The 22,069-nt window shown below is 39.1% G+C and overlaps 1 protein-coding gene across 1 annotated transcript in view; it reads left to right on the forward strand.

Annotated features, from left to right (window-relative positions):
• Positions 1–22,069, forward strand: part of map7d1a (MAP7 domain containing 1a) — a 154,878-nt gene that overhangs the window by 129,295 nt on the left and 3,514 nt on the right. Inside the window, exons 5-6 of the mRNA XM_039739356.1 lie at positions 14,376–14,539; positions 18,818–18,926. Of these exons, the coding sequence (XP_039595290.1) occupies positions 14,376–14,539; positions 18,818–18,926 (273 nt within the window). The remainder of the gene's footprint in view (positions 1–14,375; positions 14,540–18,817; positions 18,927–22,069) is intronic.

The raw sequence follows: 22,069 nt of genomic DNA on the forward strand, positions 1-22,069 counted from the left end.
CCAGAGACGTGGAAAGGTTTGGGGCAGCCACCCGTTTATTACGGTTTCCCGGCTGCAAAAGTCTTTGAGGCATTGTAACAGTTGTTTACACAACAGAGTCCAAAACAGAACTGCCTGCCTAAGCAATGGCAGTGAGCTTTATAGCACAGAGGGCGGAAATGATGTCGTCCTCTGGGCCGGAACTGGAAGTGACCTCATCCTTGGGGCCGGAACCGGAAGTGACCTCATTCTTGGGGCCAGAACCGGAAGTGATGCGTCCTTCCTGGAAATGGCGGCTCCTGGTGGGATTTCCCGGGTAAGACCTGCAGAGAACTCAGAAAGAGCGTCAGTGCACCCGCCCCGGCAGATGTATAAACAGTATTTCCTAAGCCCTTCAGCTGCTTCCCATGCACACGTGTGTGACAGTAGATATATATATTTTACTATATGCAGTTTGAGAGCCTTTGTCTTATGTCTAGTTCTGATATGTTACAAATCATCAATGTAGCATTAATACAGTGCTCTTAAATGTTCCCACTCTACGTTGTTTTTATGTCTTACAGTTAATAAATTGATAAAATCACTTTATAGTGACTTTTTAACAGGAACTAAGGACACACAGTTTTAGAGTACAGGCTCTATAGAGTTTTTAAGCTGGCATTGCAAAAGTACACTGCGGACGCTCTAGCCACCAATTGTGAATTATTAAAGTGAATTCAAGACAGCACTTCAGTAATCTTTATTAAATAGCTAGTAAATCCTAGCTTGGATTTATTGCTTGAATGTTTCCATATTGTATATATTTGTACACTTTTGAAGTTAATTTGCTTTTGCTTTAGGACATATTAACACACACTCTCTATATCTGTCTGTCTGACTGATTAGATGTGATGTATCTATTACAGCAATGCTGAATCGGCTCATGGAAAGGTTTTACAGGCATTGTCAATTTTAACTCTTGTTTTCCTTTTCATACATTTATTTTAATGACACTAAGTGTGGTGTGAAATGGATTTTATTTTTTTAATTGATGCTTCCACATGATGTCTTTGATAATAATGGCCATTAGATCTCTTAAGCGCTACAGTTGCAGTAAAGCACATCAAAGTCTCAAAGTCACTGGACTATTGTAATAATATGTGACCAGATTTTTGAGGTACCAGCTAGGATGTAGCAGGCATGGGAGAGGGTCAGAAATTGGCAAGTTATAGTTTTCAGTAAAGAGGTTTAATTATTTGTAAAGATGCAGAACACAAGGGAATCCCAATGTAGCTTAGAAGCTTTGGATTTTGCTCAAGTAATTACAGTTCACTAAGCTGTATTTGGTTTAGTTTGGATATAAATGTTTCACACACCAGAGATGGGGCCTGTGCTATGGCCATACATCCAGTACTTTAGTTGAATGTGGGACATTAAATGATTTATTAAGTCACTTCACACTTTTGTGAAGTGGTCTAACTGTGGTATTTAACAAAGAGCAATTTATCAACCTGCTTTTTTCCAATGCCTTGTCGCATGGAGCTTACCATGGAAGAATCAAGCACAAGGCAGGAAACAACCCTGAAGGAGATGCAGCCTGGGAACACACAGTCCCAATACCAATATCGAGCCAGTTTAATGATTTTGTTCTTTAGGTACCCCTATCATTGTGGAATATGAGGAAAACGTGCAAGATCTGCTGTGCCACCTTGCCTCACACAGATCATTTTCTGTAATTCCTTCCTCTCATGAGGTTGGATCACGTACTGATACAGCGCATTGCCGCACCCACCACATGACAAACCACCTCAGGATCCCAGATTAGGACCCAGGTACAGCCATGCAACGGGTGATACCTCAGCACCACACTAATTCCGATGAGGTTCTGTATTATTTCTCAGCTTAAAGCAAATTCAATTTATTGTCACATCACTGTACTTGCACCCAAATTGGATTTATGGCAGCTCTGTTATGTGCAAGATTTGCTAGAAACTATGATGCTACAGAACATTTTCTGTAATTCCTTATTCACATGAAGTGACGGGTTATTTCTCGGCTCCAAACAAATTAATTTTATTGTCACATTACAGTGATTGCACCCGAATTGGACTTTTCATCCAAATTCCATTTGAACTAGCATAGTAACCCCTGAAAACAGTTGGCCATTTGCAGTGACCTGGTGCTTAAAACTAGAAGTGAGCTATTTAAGCCTTTAAGGTCCTGGTGTCATCTGCCATGTCAGTTTGGAATGACCCCTAGATTTCCATTGGTTAACATCGTGGCTTGTTTTTTGGTGACAAGCTTGTTGTCTATATTTGCATGTAACAGTTATTTAATGTTTTAGATGAACGGATCTTCCCAGCAAGTGGTAGATCATCCTCCAGCTGAAGCTGTTACTAGATGAAAACTAAAAAAGCTAAATGCATCATTTGCCATGTCCTGGAGGTGCACCCTTGTTAATGGAGTCTAAAATTGCTTTTCTACCAGATTAGGAATTATTACCATTTTATTTAAAGCCAGGACTAGATTTTTATTTTGCTTGTGTTAAAGGAACTAAGACAAACTATATTAGGTCAAATAAGTTAAAACACTGTAACTTTGGTCATTTCTCCTTTGCATCCACATTTGTCGGTGTTCTTACATATTTGTAGTCAATCAGCCTTTATCTGGAAATCCATCTAGTTTTTGAACCTGCTAATCCAGAGCAGAGTCAAGGGGAAGCTGGAGCCTATCCCAGCAAGCATCAGGCTCTAGAGTGGAACAATCCCTGGGCCGTGCGCCAGGCCATAACAGTGTGAATTCACAAATATGTCAGGGCCAGTTTAGCATCCCCAGTCCTCATAATCTGCATGATGTTGGACTGTGGGTAGAAACTGGAGGAAATATCAAGACTCGTTCTTATTTGTGGATAGTCACTGGCATCGATGTTGTAGTTTTATTTTTAAATTTGGGTGGGGATATTTAATTATATCTGAAACTATGTAAGAACTCCACCACAGCAACTTCACTTTGGTTTTAGATTTTGTGGGAATATGACTATTTTTATAGTCTAAATGTCTTTTGCTGATCCCTATTGCAGACAGGATGACTAAAATATCTCTCTAGCTTCCCTCGCTTTTGGCAGCTTGAGTCATTGGAAGTGGGTGTATCTTAACTTCTTTTCCAAGCAATATCAGTGAAACTATGTCTGTTTATTCACATTTCTTTTTAATTAATTTAATATTTTATGAATAATGCATGCATTACAGATCAGTAAGACAAACTTTAGGTTATGGTATGACCTTTAGGGAAATGGAAGAAGACATGGTTTTGCAACCACTTTACAGACATGTCTGTGACTCTAAATTGGCCCAATTTCAGTGCATCTGTGTGTGTGTGTGTGTGTGTGTGATGGACTGGTGCCTTACTTGTGTTTGGTTCTTACATTATGTCTGACACTGCCAGGATAGGCTGCAGCCTCCTGACCCTCAAGTGAAACAGGCCAAAAGGAGATACAGTATGCCTATTGCATCCCAAAAATACAGACACCCCTCCAAATTAGCTAATTTGACATTCGCAATTTTGGTTATTCATGATTTGGTGGTAAACAATTACATGGGAATACTTTTATAGCTTGCAAAAAGATTGCAGAAACTCACAGACAACACATAAGTCAAAAATATATAAACAATTATGAAAATATTTTGTATTACATAAAATCATATATAAATTATTAGTGTTATTTAATATTCATTAGTGTAAGTGCGTACTGTATTGTTAATATTAAAAGTCACTGCCTTCACTGATTCCTGCTGCAGATATGGATTAAATGGAAAATATCTATATAAAAAAAAAAAACCCGTTGTGACACCCCCCAGCACAATTAGAGGGGCACAAGTATTATTTGCGAGGGGCAACTCTACAATACGTTATTAATCTGAAGTTTAATGCATGTGTGAACCATGTGATGGCTATGAAGATATTGTGAGGAGAATCTAACTGGCCACATGGTTCAGCAGCTATTTAGTAAAAGAGCCAAGAGAAAATGTTAAACATATTCTGTTGTGTTTTAGCCATTGTGGACCACCCAGGCTGGCACTGCCGCCTCAACCCGACACAGACAAACGTGGGACACAAGTTCAAGGCACACACGTTGTTTTTGTTTCCTTTTTACCTCGTGAGAAACACCTTTCCCCATTTCCCACAAGTACAACACAGTCCCAGCACAACACAAACCATACTCTCTCTTTTTCTCTTCTCTTCCACACCTCCGGTCAAGCTTCGTCTTCCTCCTCCTGACTCTGGCTTCTCGAGTAGCGGCTGCTGGCTCCTTTTATACTTCACTCGGGTGTGGTGGAAGAACTGCCCAAAAGGACTCAGTAGATCCTGCTGCAGCACCCCCTAGTGGTGCCCGCAGATCACAATCGGGCTGCACCAAACTTCAATTCCCATGAATCCCTGCGGGAGTCCGAGACACCACTGAAACCCAGGAGGGCTGCCATCTAGCGTCCGGGGGGAGGTAATGCTCTGGCCACACTTGCTCCCCAAGTCCTTCCAGTGTGGAGGCATCCCAGTCGGGCAAGGTCCCAGGCTGCATACTACACGATGTTTCTCATAACCTCTAGTTTTGCACTGCCAGGCGTTCAGTATATCCATCTAGAGGTAAACACGAGTGAATTTGGCTTTAATATGTGTGGGAACAATTAGACAGTTCACTGGCTGCTCCATTTCTAAACCAACCCAACACCTCATGAAGGTGGAGCTCAAAGTATGTACAATGATTTCCATAACAAAGTGCTTTAGTTAGCCAGGTTTGACCCACAGCAAGCCTGGTTACAATGGATAATCAAAGGCAGATCCTAAAAGGGCCCCTGTTAAACATATAAATGTATGTCATGAATGGAGTGAGCACATTACACATGTTAAAAATAAATATAACTAGCTGCAAGAGAAAACCTTTCTGTAAAACATGATCATACTTTGTCATTTAAAACCATCACTGGGCTAGTGGTAAACATTAATGAGGCGTTGCAGTAAGCTGTTTGTGTTTAATCTGCAGGTGGTCTCCATCGCTCACACATATGATGATGCAGCCAGAGTCAATGAGAGTGTGGAAGAATTGGTAGCAACGTTTATGAACTGATGAACTGTAAAATATTCATTCAGACTAAACTGTGTGCTATAACACCCAGTTAAGTGGAGCCACAGGAGATGTAGATTTTAGAACTCCGTATACCTACAATGTGACTAACTCCTCTGAGATCATTCCAGCGAATCACAGACGAGGCTGCACCACATCCACCTGCTGACTGCACGTCTAAACAAATAACTAAAGGAAATTAGCGTCACTGTCAAATTGGAAATGCCAGACGTACCATACTAGAAAATAGTTTCAGCTTTTTAACGTACACAGTACAGTGGAACCTCGGTTCACGACCATACTTCGTTCCAAAACTCTGGTCGTAAACCAATTTGGTTGTGAACTGAAGCAATTTCCACCATAGGATTGTATGTAAATACAATTAATCCATTCCAGACCGTACAAACTGTACGTAAGTATATGTTTTTTTAGTTTTTAAGTACAAATATAGTTAATCATACCACAGAATGCAAAGCGTAATAGTAAACTAAATGCAAAAAACATTGAATAACACTGAGAAAACCTTGAACAACAGAGAAAACTTAACACTGCAATAGTTTGCGCTATAGTGCTAGGAACTGCTCGCTAAAAACACTTTTTTTAATGAGTTTTAAGCACAGGGAAAAAAAATTAACCTTTGAAAAATCTGCAATTTAATAAACCACCAAGAAAAGTAACATTGCCACAATGCACTCTATGAAGCGATCGCTGTAAACAGAACTGAAAACAAAAACAAGCCTTTTCTACCTTATGCGTCCAGCCTTCCCTCTCTCGCTTATTCGCTCTCTCTCTCTTTCGCGAGCGCCTGTGTGTGTGTGCCTCTGTCTCGCGCGCCTGTGTGTGTGTGTGTGTGCACGCGCCTCTCTGTGTGTGTGTGTGTGTCTCTCTCCCTTGCTCGCTCGCTCGCTGCACACGAAATACACAGGGAGAGACTGAACATGTACAAACCTAAAGGGAAACTGGCTTGTTCGTATACCGAGTGTATGGTCGTGAACCGAGGCAAAAGCTTAGCGAACTTTTTGGTCGTAAACCGAGTTGTACGTGTACCGAGACGTTCGTGAACCGAGGTTCCACTGTATATTTATGTATATATACAGGACTTGCTTGTCTAAATACTAACAAATGCTGTTGCTTGACAGTAAGATGTGTAAATGAATCATTAAACTTCAGTTACCTTGTGTTATGGAGCTCTTGAATTGACGACAGAAATGTTTGCATTTTATTTTCTCTCGTTGTCCAGTCTTTTGTTCAGTTTCTTTTGGTCTTTTTCTGTCTTTCAAAAGTTATTTTACATATTTGTCTAATTCAAGAGGAGAAATTAGACACTGCAACCCGAACGTTTAAAGTGTACAGATGGGAGGACATGGGGAATGGGTGTTGCTAAGCCTTTTCAGTGGTGGTTTTCACTTCTGTCGATTACAAACCTGGCTAGTATCTTAGTCTGGTTGTGTCTTGGCTGACTGTCCCTCATGTATCCCAAAGATGTGTGGTATGTTAATTGGTTCCACTGAATATCGAGGTGGGTGTGCATTAGAGTGGCCTCACATCTCTGTGGTTTTTCCTGCCTTGAGTACAAGGTTGGAGTAGACTCCATATGACCCTAAGCTGAAATAGATGGATCTGAAAATGGATGGATGGATCCTAAAGTTATGTTTACATTTAAATTGTTCGTTGCTTTTACACACTAGGTTTATTATGCCTCGTGGGGTAACATGGTGGTGCTACAAAAGTGAATTCAATTATCTGATCGTGCGGGATGGCATTAATGTGATCTTCAAAACGTGACAGCATGTTTATAATGTACGGGTAACCTACAAGTAAAAGAAACACTTGTATAAATTATCCTAATGATCCCCTCCAAGTGCAGCCTGTTTGTATCTTGGAATAGATTTGGAACTGTATTGATTGGACATGACATCATTCTTTCATGGAGAATTCTATTGTTTAATGTTTCTAATGCCAGTGGTATGAAAAACTCTGTCAGGACCTGCTCTTCAATTTCCAAGAAGTGCTCAACTGGTTTTGATCAGTTGACAGGTACCACCATCATATACTTTTAATATTGCTGTTGTTCCCTTTAAACCATTCCTTGATAACTCCTACCCAGTGAAGAGGGGCATAAGCAGTCTGGGAGATTCCAGTACCATTGGAAAAGCATCACCACAGGATGACTTTGACCGCTTAGAATTGCTTTGTTTACTAACAGTGTCACTGGACTAAGCCACCATAACTGAGTCACTGGAGCCCTGCACGGATGAAAACAATTCTGCGACCCTACAGGCATTTTTTGGAGTGTACCGCACAGGTACATGTGTAAAGTCAAGGTGAATACTTTTTCCATTACTCAGAAGGTGGTTGTCTATTTTGTTTACACTGCATTACCCACAAAGGTGCATTTTTAGGTTTATTGAGAGGTTTATCCACCACAACTGAAACACAGTATCAGTTCTGTTAAGTTCTCTACAGGTTTTTCCAGATGCATCTGCTTATGCTTATCCCTTAGAAATTTACAGTTAAATGAGCCAGAGTTGCTTGTCTTCTTTTGCATCTCAAATCATTGCACAGACATCACACTCGAGGATTTTGCACCGTTATTTTATATTTTTCTATCTAACATATTACCTCTGCTGCTGTTTGTCATGCACGATCGAGTCGAGCTGCCTTCATCACTGAAGCCTCTGCCAAAATCACCCAAGCAGCCTGTTTATAAATGTAATGTAAATTGCTGAATTATCTCAGTGACCGCACCATTGTAGGAGTTCTTAATTGAATTTGTACTCTTTATTTTCTCTGGTATTTCCTTTATTTTGTTAGTATCCTGTAGCCTTAAAGGCACCTTCTAAATCCCACAATTTTGGACTGCACCTGTTCCAGTCATCACTCTTTGTAACTCCTATTGTATTAATGATGTTATTTTCTTTTAAAAAAAGATTGACTAGCAGTCATTCAGCAAGCCTTAATGTTTCCAAGTTTTAAAAATTCATGATCAGCTGTCTCACATACAGAAGCACTGAACTAGAAGTGTGTGCTCTCCTTTCATAGAGTGCACATGAGGAAAGGCTCTGAAAAATTAATGTGAGCAGGAAATGGCTCCTGGCTGTTTACGGAGAGACATCAAAGGCATCTGTAGATGTTTAGAGTCACTGTGTGAAGAAATTTGGAGTCAAAAGCTATTTTCTTCAGTAATGGGTGGTTTTAAGTTCAGATTTTGTACACACTACTACAACTGGAGCAAATGCTTCTTTACCTGCCTTTTTCCTTGACTCTCAGACTATTCTAATTGTAATTGTTTTCAGTACTTGGCGCCTCTCTGATAGATCAAAAAAGATTCCTTCATGCTGCACAGCCTAAATTTTACATTTCCCTGTTCACTTAATTATCTGTCTTATTATTTTAACTGATGGAGAACCATGATAGCTCTGAACTTCCACCATTTCATTTTCCAAGGATTCTTCAGACCCCAATATATTTAACCTCCAACAGCCCTTTTCCTGAACCCACTTGTTTTAATTCAGGCTTATATGCATCAGTATAACCTGCAAGGACAGAACCATCCCTGTATGGGGTGGCCTAGCTGTTCATATGGTCCAGTCATGGATAGACCCTCACTCAGTCATAAGAGGCCAGCCTTTGGTTTCTTACCAACCTAACCTGAATGTCTTGGGAAAAGTGGCACAGCCAGAGAAGAAGTCATACAGACCGTGGAAGAAGAGGCAAAGGTGCAGTGAGAGGGACAAGTGCAGCGTGGGTGAAAGAAGACCTTCTTCACATTCAGGAGTTCAGTTAGTCAGTGCAGAGTGGAGAGTTTTTGTGTAGCTTAAATGAACAAGATGGCTCTATTCTAAACTCTGAATCTAGTGACCCAAGTTTACACCCAGCAGTTCCAAGTGACAAAACCTTACAAAGATTTTGGCTTAGTTAAAATTTGTACCGTTTCCCTTGAAAACGTTTAAATTTAGTGTGACCATTTTTGTTTGTTTGCCCTTCTTGCAGAAGCAATGCAACACATTATGTATTTTTACATTGTCAAATTCTTTGTTGTTCTGGATCTCTAATTAATATGTATTGTTAGGAACCATCTTGTTGTCAAGTTGTGCTATATACCATACATTTGAAGGCATTTCTGAATTAACCTTATGCAATCCCAGCAAGTTTCTGAGCTCCATGAAAAATTAATATATACTGAAATTGTGTGGGCACAATTAGGAGAGGATGATATGCATGTTAATTCAGTATACTGTATGAAATTAGAAACGGCCAACCCCTTTAAGAATGTTACCCAGAATGCTGTGTGGTTCATTCAGCCTGAATGGAAACAGGAAAGCAAGGCAAGAAGAAGCTATGTCTTGTGCTGTGTTTGCTTGAGAAGGGTCTACCTGTAGATTTCTGGACCTCTGCATTTAGGGCCTCAGTCAAACAGCCAATGGGATTACAAGTTTATGTCGCATGATTTAAACTGAGTAGGTCTGGCTGTAGCCTGCAGCACTACTTGACATTCCTGTTGCACGACACATCTACAACAAAACATGCCTACTCGATAGCCACCTTAACTCATGAACAAGATAACCCTCTCATAACTCAAACCTTAACTGTAGTGTCAAAATATTTTAGGAAAACATCTTGAAATTCACCTGTTAACAAGATGCAACTGACTGGGCATGTCATATAACATGACTGACATGTATTACAAAGGCCGCTAAATGTTATTGGACATGTACAATTTAATTGGCTCATCACCTGAGTGCAGCCCCAGAGGTCTTTAGCTGGATGCTATTGGCAGCAACATCAAGCATGAACAACAGCGTGAGAGAGAAAGAAACTGTAGTTTGATTGGTTCAAGATAGGTGAATACCTGCTGTTGAATCCATTTGAGTAGTAGAGCGTTAACAGGCATTATCCCGAAAATGTGCATTTGGTTAACTGGTGACCCTTATTGGCCAAGTGTAAGTGAATGAGCTTGTGTGCTTGAGCAGTGCCCAGTAGGAGACTAGTGTCTCACCTGGTATTGGTTTCAAATTCTGTGGCCATGAGCTGGATAAGAATTTTAAGAAAATGAATACAAAAACCCATATATACTTATGTATGCATAACTATATACAAATATGCAGTCAGTTAAAAAGTATTCAGACTGCTTCACTATTTGAACACTTTGTGTTGTAGGTTTAATTTTATATGGATACATTTGCCATTTTTGATTATCAGTGTAATGACCCTTAGTGACAAAGTGAAAACATGCTTTCGGAAATGTTTGCAAATTTATTTGTGAATCCACTGTATACAAATATGTGTGTGTGTATTTTTAAATTAGATATGTCCACCTCTGTTGTAAAAGATGATTCCCATATTTTTTGGTCTGCATATCCCTGTTTTAAGTGTATCTTGTGCTTCTGTAAGCCATTTATAAATGTAAAAATGCTGTTTTAGCTGCACTCAATGACAAGTTCCTTTTTGCACTTCATGACCTGTTTTCAGATGGCAGCACAAGTTGAGGTAACTTGAGACAGGACTGCCAGATATGAAAAATGCATTCTGTTACATACTGGTAGCACTTTCACAGCACTTGAAAAAGGACAGTTACACTGGCAATTTTTATTGAATACTAAATAATTTAAGTTCATGAGAATGGAGTCATTCTCACACAACGAGAGCTCATATCAGCTCTCAAGTCAACTTGAGTTAATTCAGTTCAGCTCCGTTTATTTTTACGTAGTGCGCTGTTCAACGAGTACAGGCACAGAGTGCTGTAACAAGGTCACAGGTAGATGTAAATAAAATTATACATACAAAATACAAATTATATAATGAGTGCACATAAAGACAGACAGGAAACGAAAGTAGTTTGAAACTGATTAATATAAATGGAATCTAACAATATCTGTCCATTAATTAAATGTTCAGCTATGGCCAGCTGACAATGGAGGAGAGTACAGCAAAAAACTCTGACTTTGCTTGAGTTAGACTGGGCGAGCCAGCTTAGGTTTACTGTACATTGCCCCAATCAGTGCTCCTTATTACAGCTCTCCTGAAGAGTATGTACTGCTGTAAATGTTTGGAAAGTCAACCAGTTTGTGATGGTAATGGATGTTTATTAGGTAATGTAAATGCAAATTTTCTGAATCAATAGCTTTTGATCCAGTGGGAGGTGTGGCATAGGACTGGATTTTGGACGTTTGACCTTGGAGGTCACATAAACCTGCCTGTGTTCCAAATGTAAGGGGACATCTGTAAATGGTTGCCATGTGTTGTGATCTTGTAAGTCACCATGAATAAAGGACATTTTCTAACTCATACTGCCATGTATTGAGATCCTCTGAATATTCATATTTCCTTCCTACTACCCCAAAACTACAGATATTCTTAACACTTGTGTCGCTTTTCCTTTTTATTTGTTTTAATATAATAATTCTGCAGCAGAATGGCTTTGGCCTGAAACTGCAGCATCTTTTCAGTCACCAGCATGCGCCATAGCTCAGTCTGTCACATCGGCTTTGCACACGCTCACTGTAAAAGGAATTCTACGTTGTAGATTTTATTCTCACCCAGAATGACCTGTGCCTTGTTCTGTTTCACTTATAAAATAAGTGTTAGTAGAAACTGTGAATGACTTGTTATCCATTGTTAGAGCAGACAAATTTAACTCAAGGTTTCTGATTAATCAGCAGTTTTTGGCAGCATTAGTTAATTCAGAAGTGCTGTGTCATTTTTTCCTGACCAGGGGCATACAATGAGAAATAGATTTGTTACCAGGTGAAAAAGCCTCATTTTATTAGTATCAGATTTTGAACCATAAATCCGTTAGCAGTTCTTAAAATGGGACAGAATATGTCATTAACCCTTTATAACTGGGTGGGTAGTGCAAATGTAATTGCAAACAATCTTTGCACATAATATTTCTTTAACACATTTTCAGCCATTCAGCAAAGCATGGAGATTTCTTTTTAATTCCTTTACTTGGGAACAGCATCTGTGGATTCAGGAAGCTCATTGTTCAAGCAAGGCAACGGAAAGAAACAGTTGGAGGGCAGGATATCTCCTTCCTGATGAAGCTTGACATGGAACTTCTTTGTGCTCATAGCTTTCAAAGACTACAGCTTCTTTAGCTCTTAAATGTCTTTGCACCATCATTTTAGTAAATGAGATGACATCCTGGAGAAACAGGTTTAGAAAACTAATATTGGAGCAAGCGTTGACTTCTATAATTATACAATGCGTGCCGCTATATCTACATATAAAATGTATGTGTGTGCATGTGTATATTATTTATGTATGTGTGCATACTTATGTACAGTATATGTACTGTATGTCAAAGGTATAATATATGATATTTGTGTGCATGCTTTCTGTGACTGTCATTTCATTTACATATGCATGTATGTGTATACATGTGTGTATATAATGCCTATAAAAATATTCATGTCTTTGAGTCAAACATCCCAAACTTTTTGAGAATTGTGAGCAGTTTTGCAAGGAAGAAGAATGGTGAAAAACTGCAGAGTTCAGATGTGCTTATAGAGACCTGTGCACACAGACTCAAGGCTGTCATGGCTGCCAAAGGCATATCTACTAAATAATGATGTGAAGGGGTGAATGATTATGTGATCAATTATATTGTCTTTTATATTTGTAATTAATTTAGACCACTTTTCAGAGGGAGGTCTGTTTTCACATTGACATTAAAGAGTCTTTTTCTGTTGATCAGTGTCAATATTGTATAACACTAAAATGTGAAAACGTCCAAAGGAATGTATGCTTTTTACAGGCACTGTTTACATTTATAAATATATAAATGCATGCATAATGAAAATGATAAACAATATATCAAATACCAACTGGTAAGACTGTTAAATAGCAGGTTGGTAAAACCGTGCTTGTTATTTTATATTTCTCCTCGGATTCGAGGCATCATTTTACTGCAGTGGTCAAACCTTTGAGGAGCTAATTCTGATTCACAGCATTCTATCATCCTGGAAGAGATGAAGTGGTGGGGATAGCAAATTGATGAAAGTAACATTTCTGGTTGTTGCCCATCTTCACCTTGTCCATTCTGGAAGGAAAAACTGGAGATCTATTAGAGGTTGTACTCTTATTGCTCTCCTGTGCCTTTATAGCAGACAACATAAAGTGCTCACCAAGCCCTTATGTTCTACAATATACAATGTGTGTGTGTGTGTGTGTGTGTGTTCGTCAAAGCCCCAAACCCCAGACACAGCCACACAGATGTATGTCCCTGGTTCAAATAATTAGTTTTTTTTAACAAAATACCTGCAAACAGGCTTCTTCTTTGACAGTAAACAGCCCAATACTTTTCCTCTCCTCTGCTCCTCACCAGGCAATCGTAGTCTTCATCTCCCAACTCACTTGAATAATGCCATGCACCTTCCTTTATCCTGTACTTAGGAGTACTCCTGGTGTCACAATATTGCACCCATGAAGCACTACTGCGTCAGACTGAAGTGTCTGAAAATATAGAATCCTTCTCCCTGCAGCTCCCCCTGGTGGCAGTTGTGTACATTGAAGCTCCACCAGAGGGATACCGCCACCTATTGTGTTAAGGTAGCACATAACTCAGAAAGGCAGCCTTCTTGTTCCATAATTCTGTTATAATTACTGGGTAACAGTAATGAATGCCTGCTATTTCGGTTTCCTCTATGACACACACACACATATATATATATATATATATATATATATATATATATATATATATATATATATATATATATATATATATATATATATATAGACATGGGGAGAACATGCAAACTCCACGAGGGAGAACCCAGGAAGTAAACCCGGGTCTCCTAACTGCGAGGCAGCAGCGCTAGCCACTGCGCCACCATGCTGCCTGTATAAAAACCATTGCATTTATTTCTATTTAAAAAATCTTAATTAGAAAAATAATTAGGTGAAAATTTGATTTCAAGCACAGTGTGCCATGCAAAGTGAATCCTTTATTTTTAAACAGTTTAGCTATTAAATTGGGCTACATTATGGTGGCATGTATTTTGTAGTTATTCTGGTTTTCCTCCCACATCCCAAAACAATTATCCAGTCTAAATTAAGCTTGTACTGCCCAGAGACACTTGAACCTCTGCATTGTATTAAAGCAGGTTTTAAAAACAGATGGATAAATTTAAATCTAATGCCCATATCTCATTTTTTGCATTCATATTTTTTAATTGTTCAGTTTTTCTCACTGATTTTAAGCATGGAGTGCCTTTATTAACATATGGAGAATGTATAGAAGAGCACTGGAACCAGTGAGAATAACACCCTTTTGTTTATTTCTGTCTCAAAGCTGCCAAAAAAACACAGTGGCTTCAAAAGGAGGAGAAGGCCAAGCAGTTGCGTGAGAAACAACTGGAAGACCGGCGGAAAAAGCTGGAAGAGCAGAGACTGAAAGCTGAGCGCCGACGTGTTGCTCTGGAGGAGAGGCAGCGTCAGAAACTCGAGAAAAATAAGGTAGGGAAATCAGGGCAAAAGTCCTAGCATCCTGTGTACTTCACAAGGCTGGGCTGTCTTGGTTGGGTATTTTCTGTTCATTTTGGTTCATAGTGCATAATTTGAATGCCACTACTGTTTAATTTGAAGCTGTTTTGACACCTTTCAGGTTTTCATTTGTTACTGTTTTGGGCCCCAGTATGACAACTGTCATGCTGATTTTTGGATTTTACTCTCTGCTTCTGACCCTTTTCCTTACCTAAGTACCATACAAAATCTCAGCTAAGAAGAACCCTTCAAGGGAAAGCCGGTATTTTGGAATAGTGTTGTGGCACAGTAGTTAAGACTGCTGCCCTACACCTCCAAAAGTCTGAATTCCATCCCTTGGCTAATTCGAGGAGTTTGCACTTTCTCACTATGTTTTTGGGGGCTTTTTCTGGGTATTCTAGGTTTCCTCCCATATGTCCTGAAATATCCACATACAGTATGTCGGAGACTCTTAATTGGCTTCTTGATTGGTCCTCATACTGTCAGGATTGGCTCCAACTCCCCACACCCCAAAAATTTGATTAGATGTGTACAGGAGATGTATTTTTAGATTATGCTTTTTACACTGGATATAAGTAAGACCAAGCTCACATTAAGAAACTATCTATCTATCTATCTATCTATCTATCTATCTATCTATCTATCTATCTATCTATCTATCTATCTATCTATCTATCTATCTGTCTATCTGTCTATCTGTCTGTCTGTCTGTTTGTCACTTTTTTCTCATCCTCTTCACATGAATCACATTGCAGCTTTACAAGACTATATATTTTGCACTTTTTAATCACAGCTTTCTTATTTGAATACACACTAACTACACTCTTTGATCACTTGTAATTATCTAAACACTTTCAATTCCTCATAGGCTTCTGACATATTGAATAATGTGTCAGAACATCACAGGGGCAACTTCAGTTCATCGGTAAATGATGACTATATCACGTGGTAGAAGTCATGACATCCCTAAACTCAATTTCAATATTAAAAATGTTCATCTATGTGGAAGGGCAGGTCCATGGCTTAAAAATCAGGAGCCCATTTTAAATAAGTAACTGTTTACACTTGCATCTTAGGGTGAGGTGTGGTAGCCTGGCAGGAGTGGTTCCAGCACAGAATGTGGGTGTGAATGGCCCTGCACTTTGTGCACACATGCAGGAATACCCACAGCCTTAATTAGTGCTGGAGCTGTGATTACTGCAGCTGCACCTCACCCCCGCTTTAAAAGGGAAGTGATAGTGTTAGAAAAGGGAAGAAAGGGAACGAGAAAAGAAAGAAGACAAAGCTTAAAGGATGGGAAAGAACAGCAGAGTAAACAAGAGACAGAGCCAGTATGAGAGACAGGGGGAGAGGGCAGGCAGCTGAGAAGGAGAGGCCATGTGGTTGTTGTTTGGGGATGAAGTAGATCACTCTAACTGAGTATTGCAGGAAGCTGGAGTGACCAGGTGCTCGCTCCCATACAAGTCTGGGAAGACAAGGCTCGTTCTGGGCCACATTGGTGAGCACCATGGCCAATGGGAGACCAGAGCTTTGGGTCAGGATTGAGAGTGTTGGTTGTGCCTGTCAGTGGCGAGTCTTTTCTGTTGTCATTGATTTTAACAGATGCACCAGGTACTGTGTTTTTAAAGAGAGGATTCCTGTCAGTTTTTTTTATTAACCTCATTTTTTAAAGGAATATTTTTTTGATTGATTTTAACTTCCACCGATCACCTTCTTTTTATGGATTATTTATTTGATGGATTTGGAGCACTGCACTGTTTATTTGAACACTGATTGCTTCTGGTTTTGGAATTGTTTTTAATAAAACCAATTTTTGCACCTACCCCTTGCTTCGTGTTGTGTCCTCATCTGCCGGCTCATCCCTCAGGTGTGTTACAGGTGGTGTCGGGTTCAAGAGGTTTCTGAAGGGAACTGTTAGTGTGCAGCTGACCTGAACCATCACAATCTGATCTTAAAAATTAGTGAACATTAAAGGTGACATCTTATAGTGCGTGCTTGGTTTAAATTCCAACATTTTCACTGTTATCCAATGTCAAAGATAACAAATCTACAAGTGCAATTGTAGCTCCACTCTGGGAGTAACCCCTGCATTACAAGCAAAAATTCCTTTTCTGTATTTTTAGGTACTTTTCAGGTTAACTCGAGGCTGAACAGTCGTAATCTACACACATTACCATGCATTATTACGATAAATCAGAGTTTATATGTGCTAAATAGCTTTTTAAGGTGTTTTCTTTTTATAATTTTATTGTGCTGCTTATTTAGATTTTATAATTTTATTAAATTATAATGCATTATACTCATTATGATTCTTTAATAGGTTACCATACTGCTCTCAGGTTTGTGTTGCTGAGTTTAGCAATGTAACATAAATTTAGCGATTCCTGAAACATGGAAGCAGATTATTTCAGCCAGGTGAAGAAATAATATGATCCCCTGAGCTTTTGCCTTAGGAAAATGAATCTTGTGGATGATGTCTTCTATCCATGGCTGCTGAAAGTGTGTTTGAAGCAAATTCATTTGTAGTCTGATGGAATGCAATAGACATGTGCACACAGCAGAATCTTTAAAAGTAACCTGGTTAAGGGTTTACATGGCCAAATAACTGGGTTATTCGTGGGAAAATTTATGTCTGTTAATTAGGTTTCTTATAGACCAATATACCAGTTTCTCTAACCAGAAAAAGGGTTTACATGACATTTTAGAAACCAGGTTTCTGTGAATAACCAGGTTATTGAAGTGCATGTAAATACATTGAGTTTGTTTACCTGTTTGACAAGGTAAGATTATTTACATTTTTTTACTTACTGAAGTGCCTTATACAGTAAATCATAAGTGCAAAGTAAAATATATCCATGTTACTCAGCTGAAATACCCAGATCTGAGGTCACATGGCAAATGAATGGAGGAAATTAAATCATCAGCTTTAAAGCCATTAGCTCCCCAGACTGTGAAATGACAAGTAATACATGTCATCCATAATAATAACAAGAAATTGTGAAAGCTTCACTTTTATTCCAACCCACCGAATATAGTTCAGGGTCTGAGGAGGAAGTAGCCTATCCTGGCAGCATTGAGCACAAGCCAGGAACAAACCCAGGACTGATCACCAGTCCATCACAGTGCCCACTCACATTCACAGTGGGTCAAATTAGAATTGTCAATTAACAAGCATATTGTTTGGATGTAGGGATAAAAAACAAAGCACCTGAAGAAAAGGCCAATGGGGGGAATCCTACAAACCCTACACAGGGTTTGTTATTTGAATCGAGGATGTTAAATGCCTGAGACAGCAGCAGCAGCAGCAGCACTAGTCTTTTTGCCACTATGTTGACCTGGCTTTCAATTTTTGTAAAATTTCCAAGACATAGGCCTGGTCTTTTGCATAAGTGAGAGTCTCCTAGTTATCCTTTGTTCAATATCTAAGTGTTTCCTGTAAGAGAAACCTCTCCTCATTATGTGGCACCACTCTACACCCCATTTTATTCCACAGAATGACTATGAGCTGTGAAAGGTGAATTTAAAAGCTGTCGCCAGCTGGAGATCATAAAGAATTAAGAGAATTACCTCTGTTAGCTCAAAATAAAAGCCACTACTTGCTTGTTGGATGAGTGAGACTGGCTGCTCAGACAATCACTTACTGAATGAAGTATTTGTTCTGTATGGTGGCATGCTGTTACTAAAGGCTGCAGGCTTCCTTCCCTGCTAGGTTTTAGCAGTAAGCACCGTAACAGCAACATCAAGGAAGATGCTTTCTGTGTTTCTGTTGCTGTTGCTCTACAGTACAGTCTTTTGCTGTTGCTTGCCTGCATCTTTAGTAGGTCAGCCAGTCCTTATAGCACCGCTCCTTTTGCTGTTGTTTGCTTCACGTCACAGACTTGCTTTACTCTGTGCATTCATCTTTACCTCACCTTGGCCCCACTATATGAATCAGTAAGGGTATACGAGTGATGGGTTACAGCAGGGTGTGGAGGAGCTTACCATGCACTTTTAGACGTCACGTTTTCCCTGCTGCCTAACAAAGAGTTATTTCTGCTTTAGGCAGGATTGCTCAAATTGGTGTTACTTTACAGGAAGTGTACATCAGTCAGGTCTACTTTACAAAGCGGTTGGAAAAAGAGGAGGAAATAACTGAGAAGGTTGGAATGTTGACATTTGATTGGCAGAGTGGTTGAACCGTGGCAAACATAATGCAAGCATAACTTATTCCTGTCTGACTACCCAAAACAATGTATATATATTTTTTTTCAGGAGAAATATGAAGCTGCAATCCAAAGGTCTGCAAAGAAAACCTGGGCAGAAATCCGCCAGCAGAGATGGTCGTGGGCAGGAGGTCTCAATCAAAATGTACACAAAGAAGGTGAGGTGGTCTTTTGGTGTGCTAGTAGCTGCACAAAAGCCTTCAAAAATAAAGGTTAACTTTGTATAGGTTTCATTAAACGGGTTTAATCAAAATGCCATCGGTGATTATCCCATCTGCAAGAATTTTAACTGCCAAACCATAAAGGGCAGCAGAGGTGTTGAGGCTTTGGCACTTGATAGATTGGATGACTGCTTGCCTTTTTTATTCTGATTTATCTGCTTTGGCAGTGAAGATATTGAATGAGATCAAAGGTCACAGGCTGTTCCCTGAATTATGTTTCTGCAAAAGCTATGCTGTCGAGGTTTAGGATAGTTGTGTTATTTTCTATAAGGAAAAGAAATGAGTAGATAATGGAAATAGTGGATTAGTCTATGGTGTGAAAGGCATCACACAAATATATGGAGCTTACTGGATTTTCTGGAAGTATTACTTACAAAATTATATTTACTTTAGTAGTTATTTGGTTGATGGTGGCTTTTATAATGAAGGGAACAGGATTTAGCAAAAATATGTTTTCAGCAGCGATAGATGGTGCCTTGATGCTTGGATGTAAGGTGCATGGCTGTAGTTTGCAAAGGTGTTTCCTTGTTTACAGGTGAACTGTGTGGCTTAATGTCTAAACGGTTAGCCTGCATCCACGTGACTCGGGCCTAAACCCTAACCCTAACCTTCCTTACTGTTAAACCCTGAATGAAGTATAAGGGGCAGCATGGCGGAGAGACATAGCCTGCCACTGTGCAATTTGATACCCTCTTGGTCGCAGTTCAGAAGTCAGAAGTTTGCTTGTTTACTGGGTGGAAGGGGAATTCCCTTTTGTACAACTGGACAAGCTGCCACTTACTGACTCAGAGATGTTGGGTGTGCTGCCAGCCTCTTCATGTGAGGTGGATGGTGTCATGAGTGATTTCCAATCGGTGACGCAAAAATCAGATTTTAATTTGCTCTCAGTAGTTAAATATGTGTTATAATGTACATATAATGTTCACTCTTACAGCTTCTATACCAACAAAATTGACATTGACAACAATTCTGCTGTTTAGAAATGAAGTTGTAATCCAAATATGTCAAATAAGGTGTTAGGTAACAAATACCTTCTTTGAAGAAATGAAGAAAAAAATAATGTCATTTACATGTTTGGTTACTGCTGAGGACTTTGCAATAATGCGCGGTGGGCAAGGTATTAAACAAAATTATAGAGAGGGGTTAATAATATATAGAAACACAGGTGGCCTACCTGCATTGTCTTTTGTGAAACAGCCTGGCTTAATGTATGTGTTTTAGCAAGAGTACTTTTGTTAGGTGTAGGTGACTAATCCAATAAGCGCAAAATTTTTTGAAAGCCTTCAAGCTATGAAAATGAATAATTGCCCAATTGGTGCAATAGAGTATGAAAGCATTCAGGTGGAGCTGAAATCAGTTTATGATTCATAGATGATGAAGACTTTGCTTTCTGACTCTAATGATTGGTAGGTCGTAACTCGCATGCCCTATACAAAACTTCACTGTGTGCTTCATTGTTGTCTCCTGAAAGACTGCAGCAATAAATTCTTTGGGCCTGGAGTCACAGTTTTTTTTTTCTTCTAATAACTGTGTGAGCAACTTATAATATAGATAATATAAACGCTCAGTGCTTTCTGTCAGTAAAGCCACTGTTCTGCTAGTAACCATCAGAAGTTGATTATACTTTAAGGAAGACTGAGTGCACCACTTCTGATATTCCAGCAGGAAGCACAGACCATTGATTGCTGCTTAGTTTCCTCAAAGTAGACTTGCAAGTCCAAGAGACATATTGAGAGCAAAATCATTCCTGACCTTAGGAAACCTATAGCAAAAGATTTAACCTCCTCCATTGCTTTTTTTAATTAATTTAATTTTAAGACTATCCACATTTAATGATTGTAATTCATTGTGTAATGTTGTATATAAAGAAACAGTCTTCATCTTGCAATATTTTGGACCTGAAAATGGGATTGAAGGTGACGTCTGTGTCAAAAATAGTTTCATCGAGGCTCAAGCTTTCGAGTTAATAGTTTGTGACTATTGTCATGTTATTTGCTAACACATTAAAACAACTTGGTGTCAACCCAAGTTTATAAACATGTAATTTTTGCCAATCCCCTGTTACTATAGAAATTATTTACTTTATTTGTGTTAATAATAAATAACAGAGTCTCAGCATCTGGTATAAAATTAATGTTATATTACTTCTCAAATTGATACATACCTAATGCCCAGGCTGAATTCATCAACACTGCATTCATGCTTGACTTAAGAACATTGATTCTTCACTCAACCTAATCACAAGCTCCTACAAAAAACATTTGACAAACAAAGAAGAAAAAAAACAATTCAACCTTTTGCAAGCACTTTGCAAACTTCAGCCATCATCCAAAGAAACTGAAGTTTGTTATGACTTTTTCTGCTGTCACGCTTTCTTCATGCCCCACTTTCCCGCTACAGCTCTGAATCAGCCGTTTCTTAAGATCCCATGCTAAAATGCAGTCTGAAATGCCACCTAAACATTTTTTCTAAAAACAGATACTGTTACCAGGCTCATCAGAAAAAACTCTGAAAAAAGAACTTTGCCATGGGGAATAAGAGAGTTTTCTATATAATCAAGGTGATTTTAAGGTAGAACCAATTTATGGCAACATCAGCTATTCTTGCCCAGGCAATCCTCTTAAATGACTCATTATGGTAAAGATATTTGACTTTGGGCTCTGATCACTGCTGCCTCACACTTCCATTCAGGTGTACACACTTTTCAGCTGTTACGACTATCGACGTCCACACCCTGACACGTTACGTGCTGTTCATTTGCAGATCTGAAAACACAAAAAATCCTTCCCAAATGGGCAAAAATTTTAACATATCTGCACAGCTAATCAATAGCATCAAGAAACATGTTCTATAAGAAGCTGCAGATGAACTTTACTCCAAGTTCACAAACGCAGTGATGTCAGCACAAAACCTTGCCCGCTATTCTTTTCTTGTAATAATAAAACTAATCCAGATTTAATTCACAAGCCTAAAAGCCTCCCACCTCACTAGCAAGGCAGAAGAGATTTAAACAAATGCGGTCATACATTATGTTGTATATTTGACGCTAGCACCTTCTGCCTGTGTTTATGTGGGTTTTT

The sequence above is a fragment of the Polypterus senegalus genome, chromosome 17 (genome assembly GCF_016835505.1).
Source record: "Polypterus senegalus isolate Bchr_013 chromosome 17, ASM1683550v1, whole genome shotgun sequence".
Classification (NCBI taxonomy): domain Eukaryota; kingdom Metazoa; phylum Chordata; class Cladistia; order Polypteriformes; family Polypteridae; genus Polypterus; species Polypterus senegalus.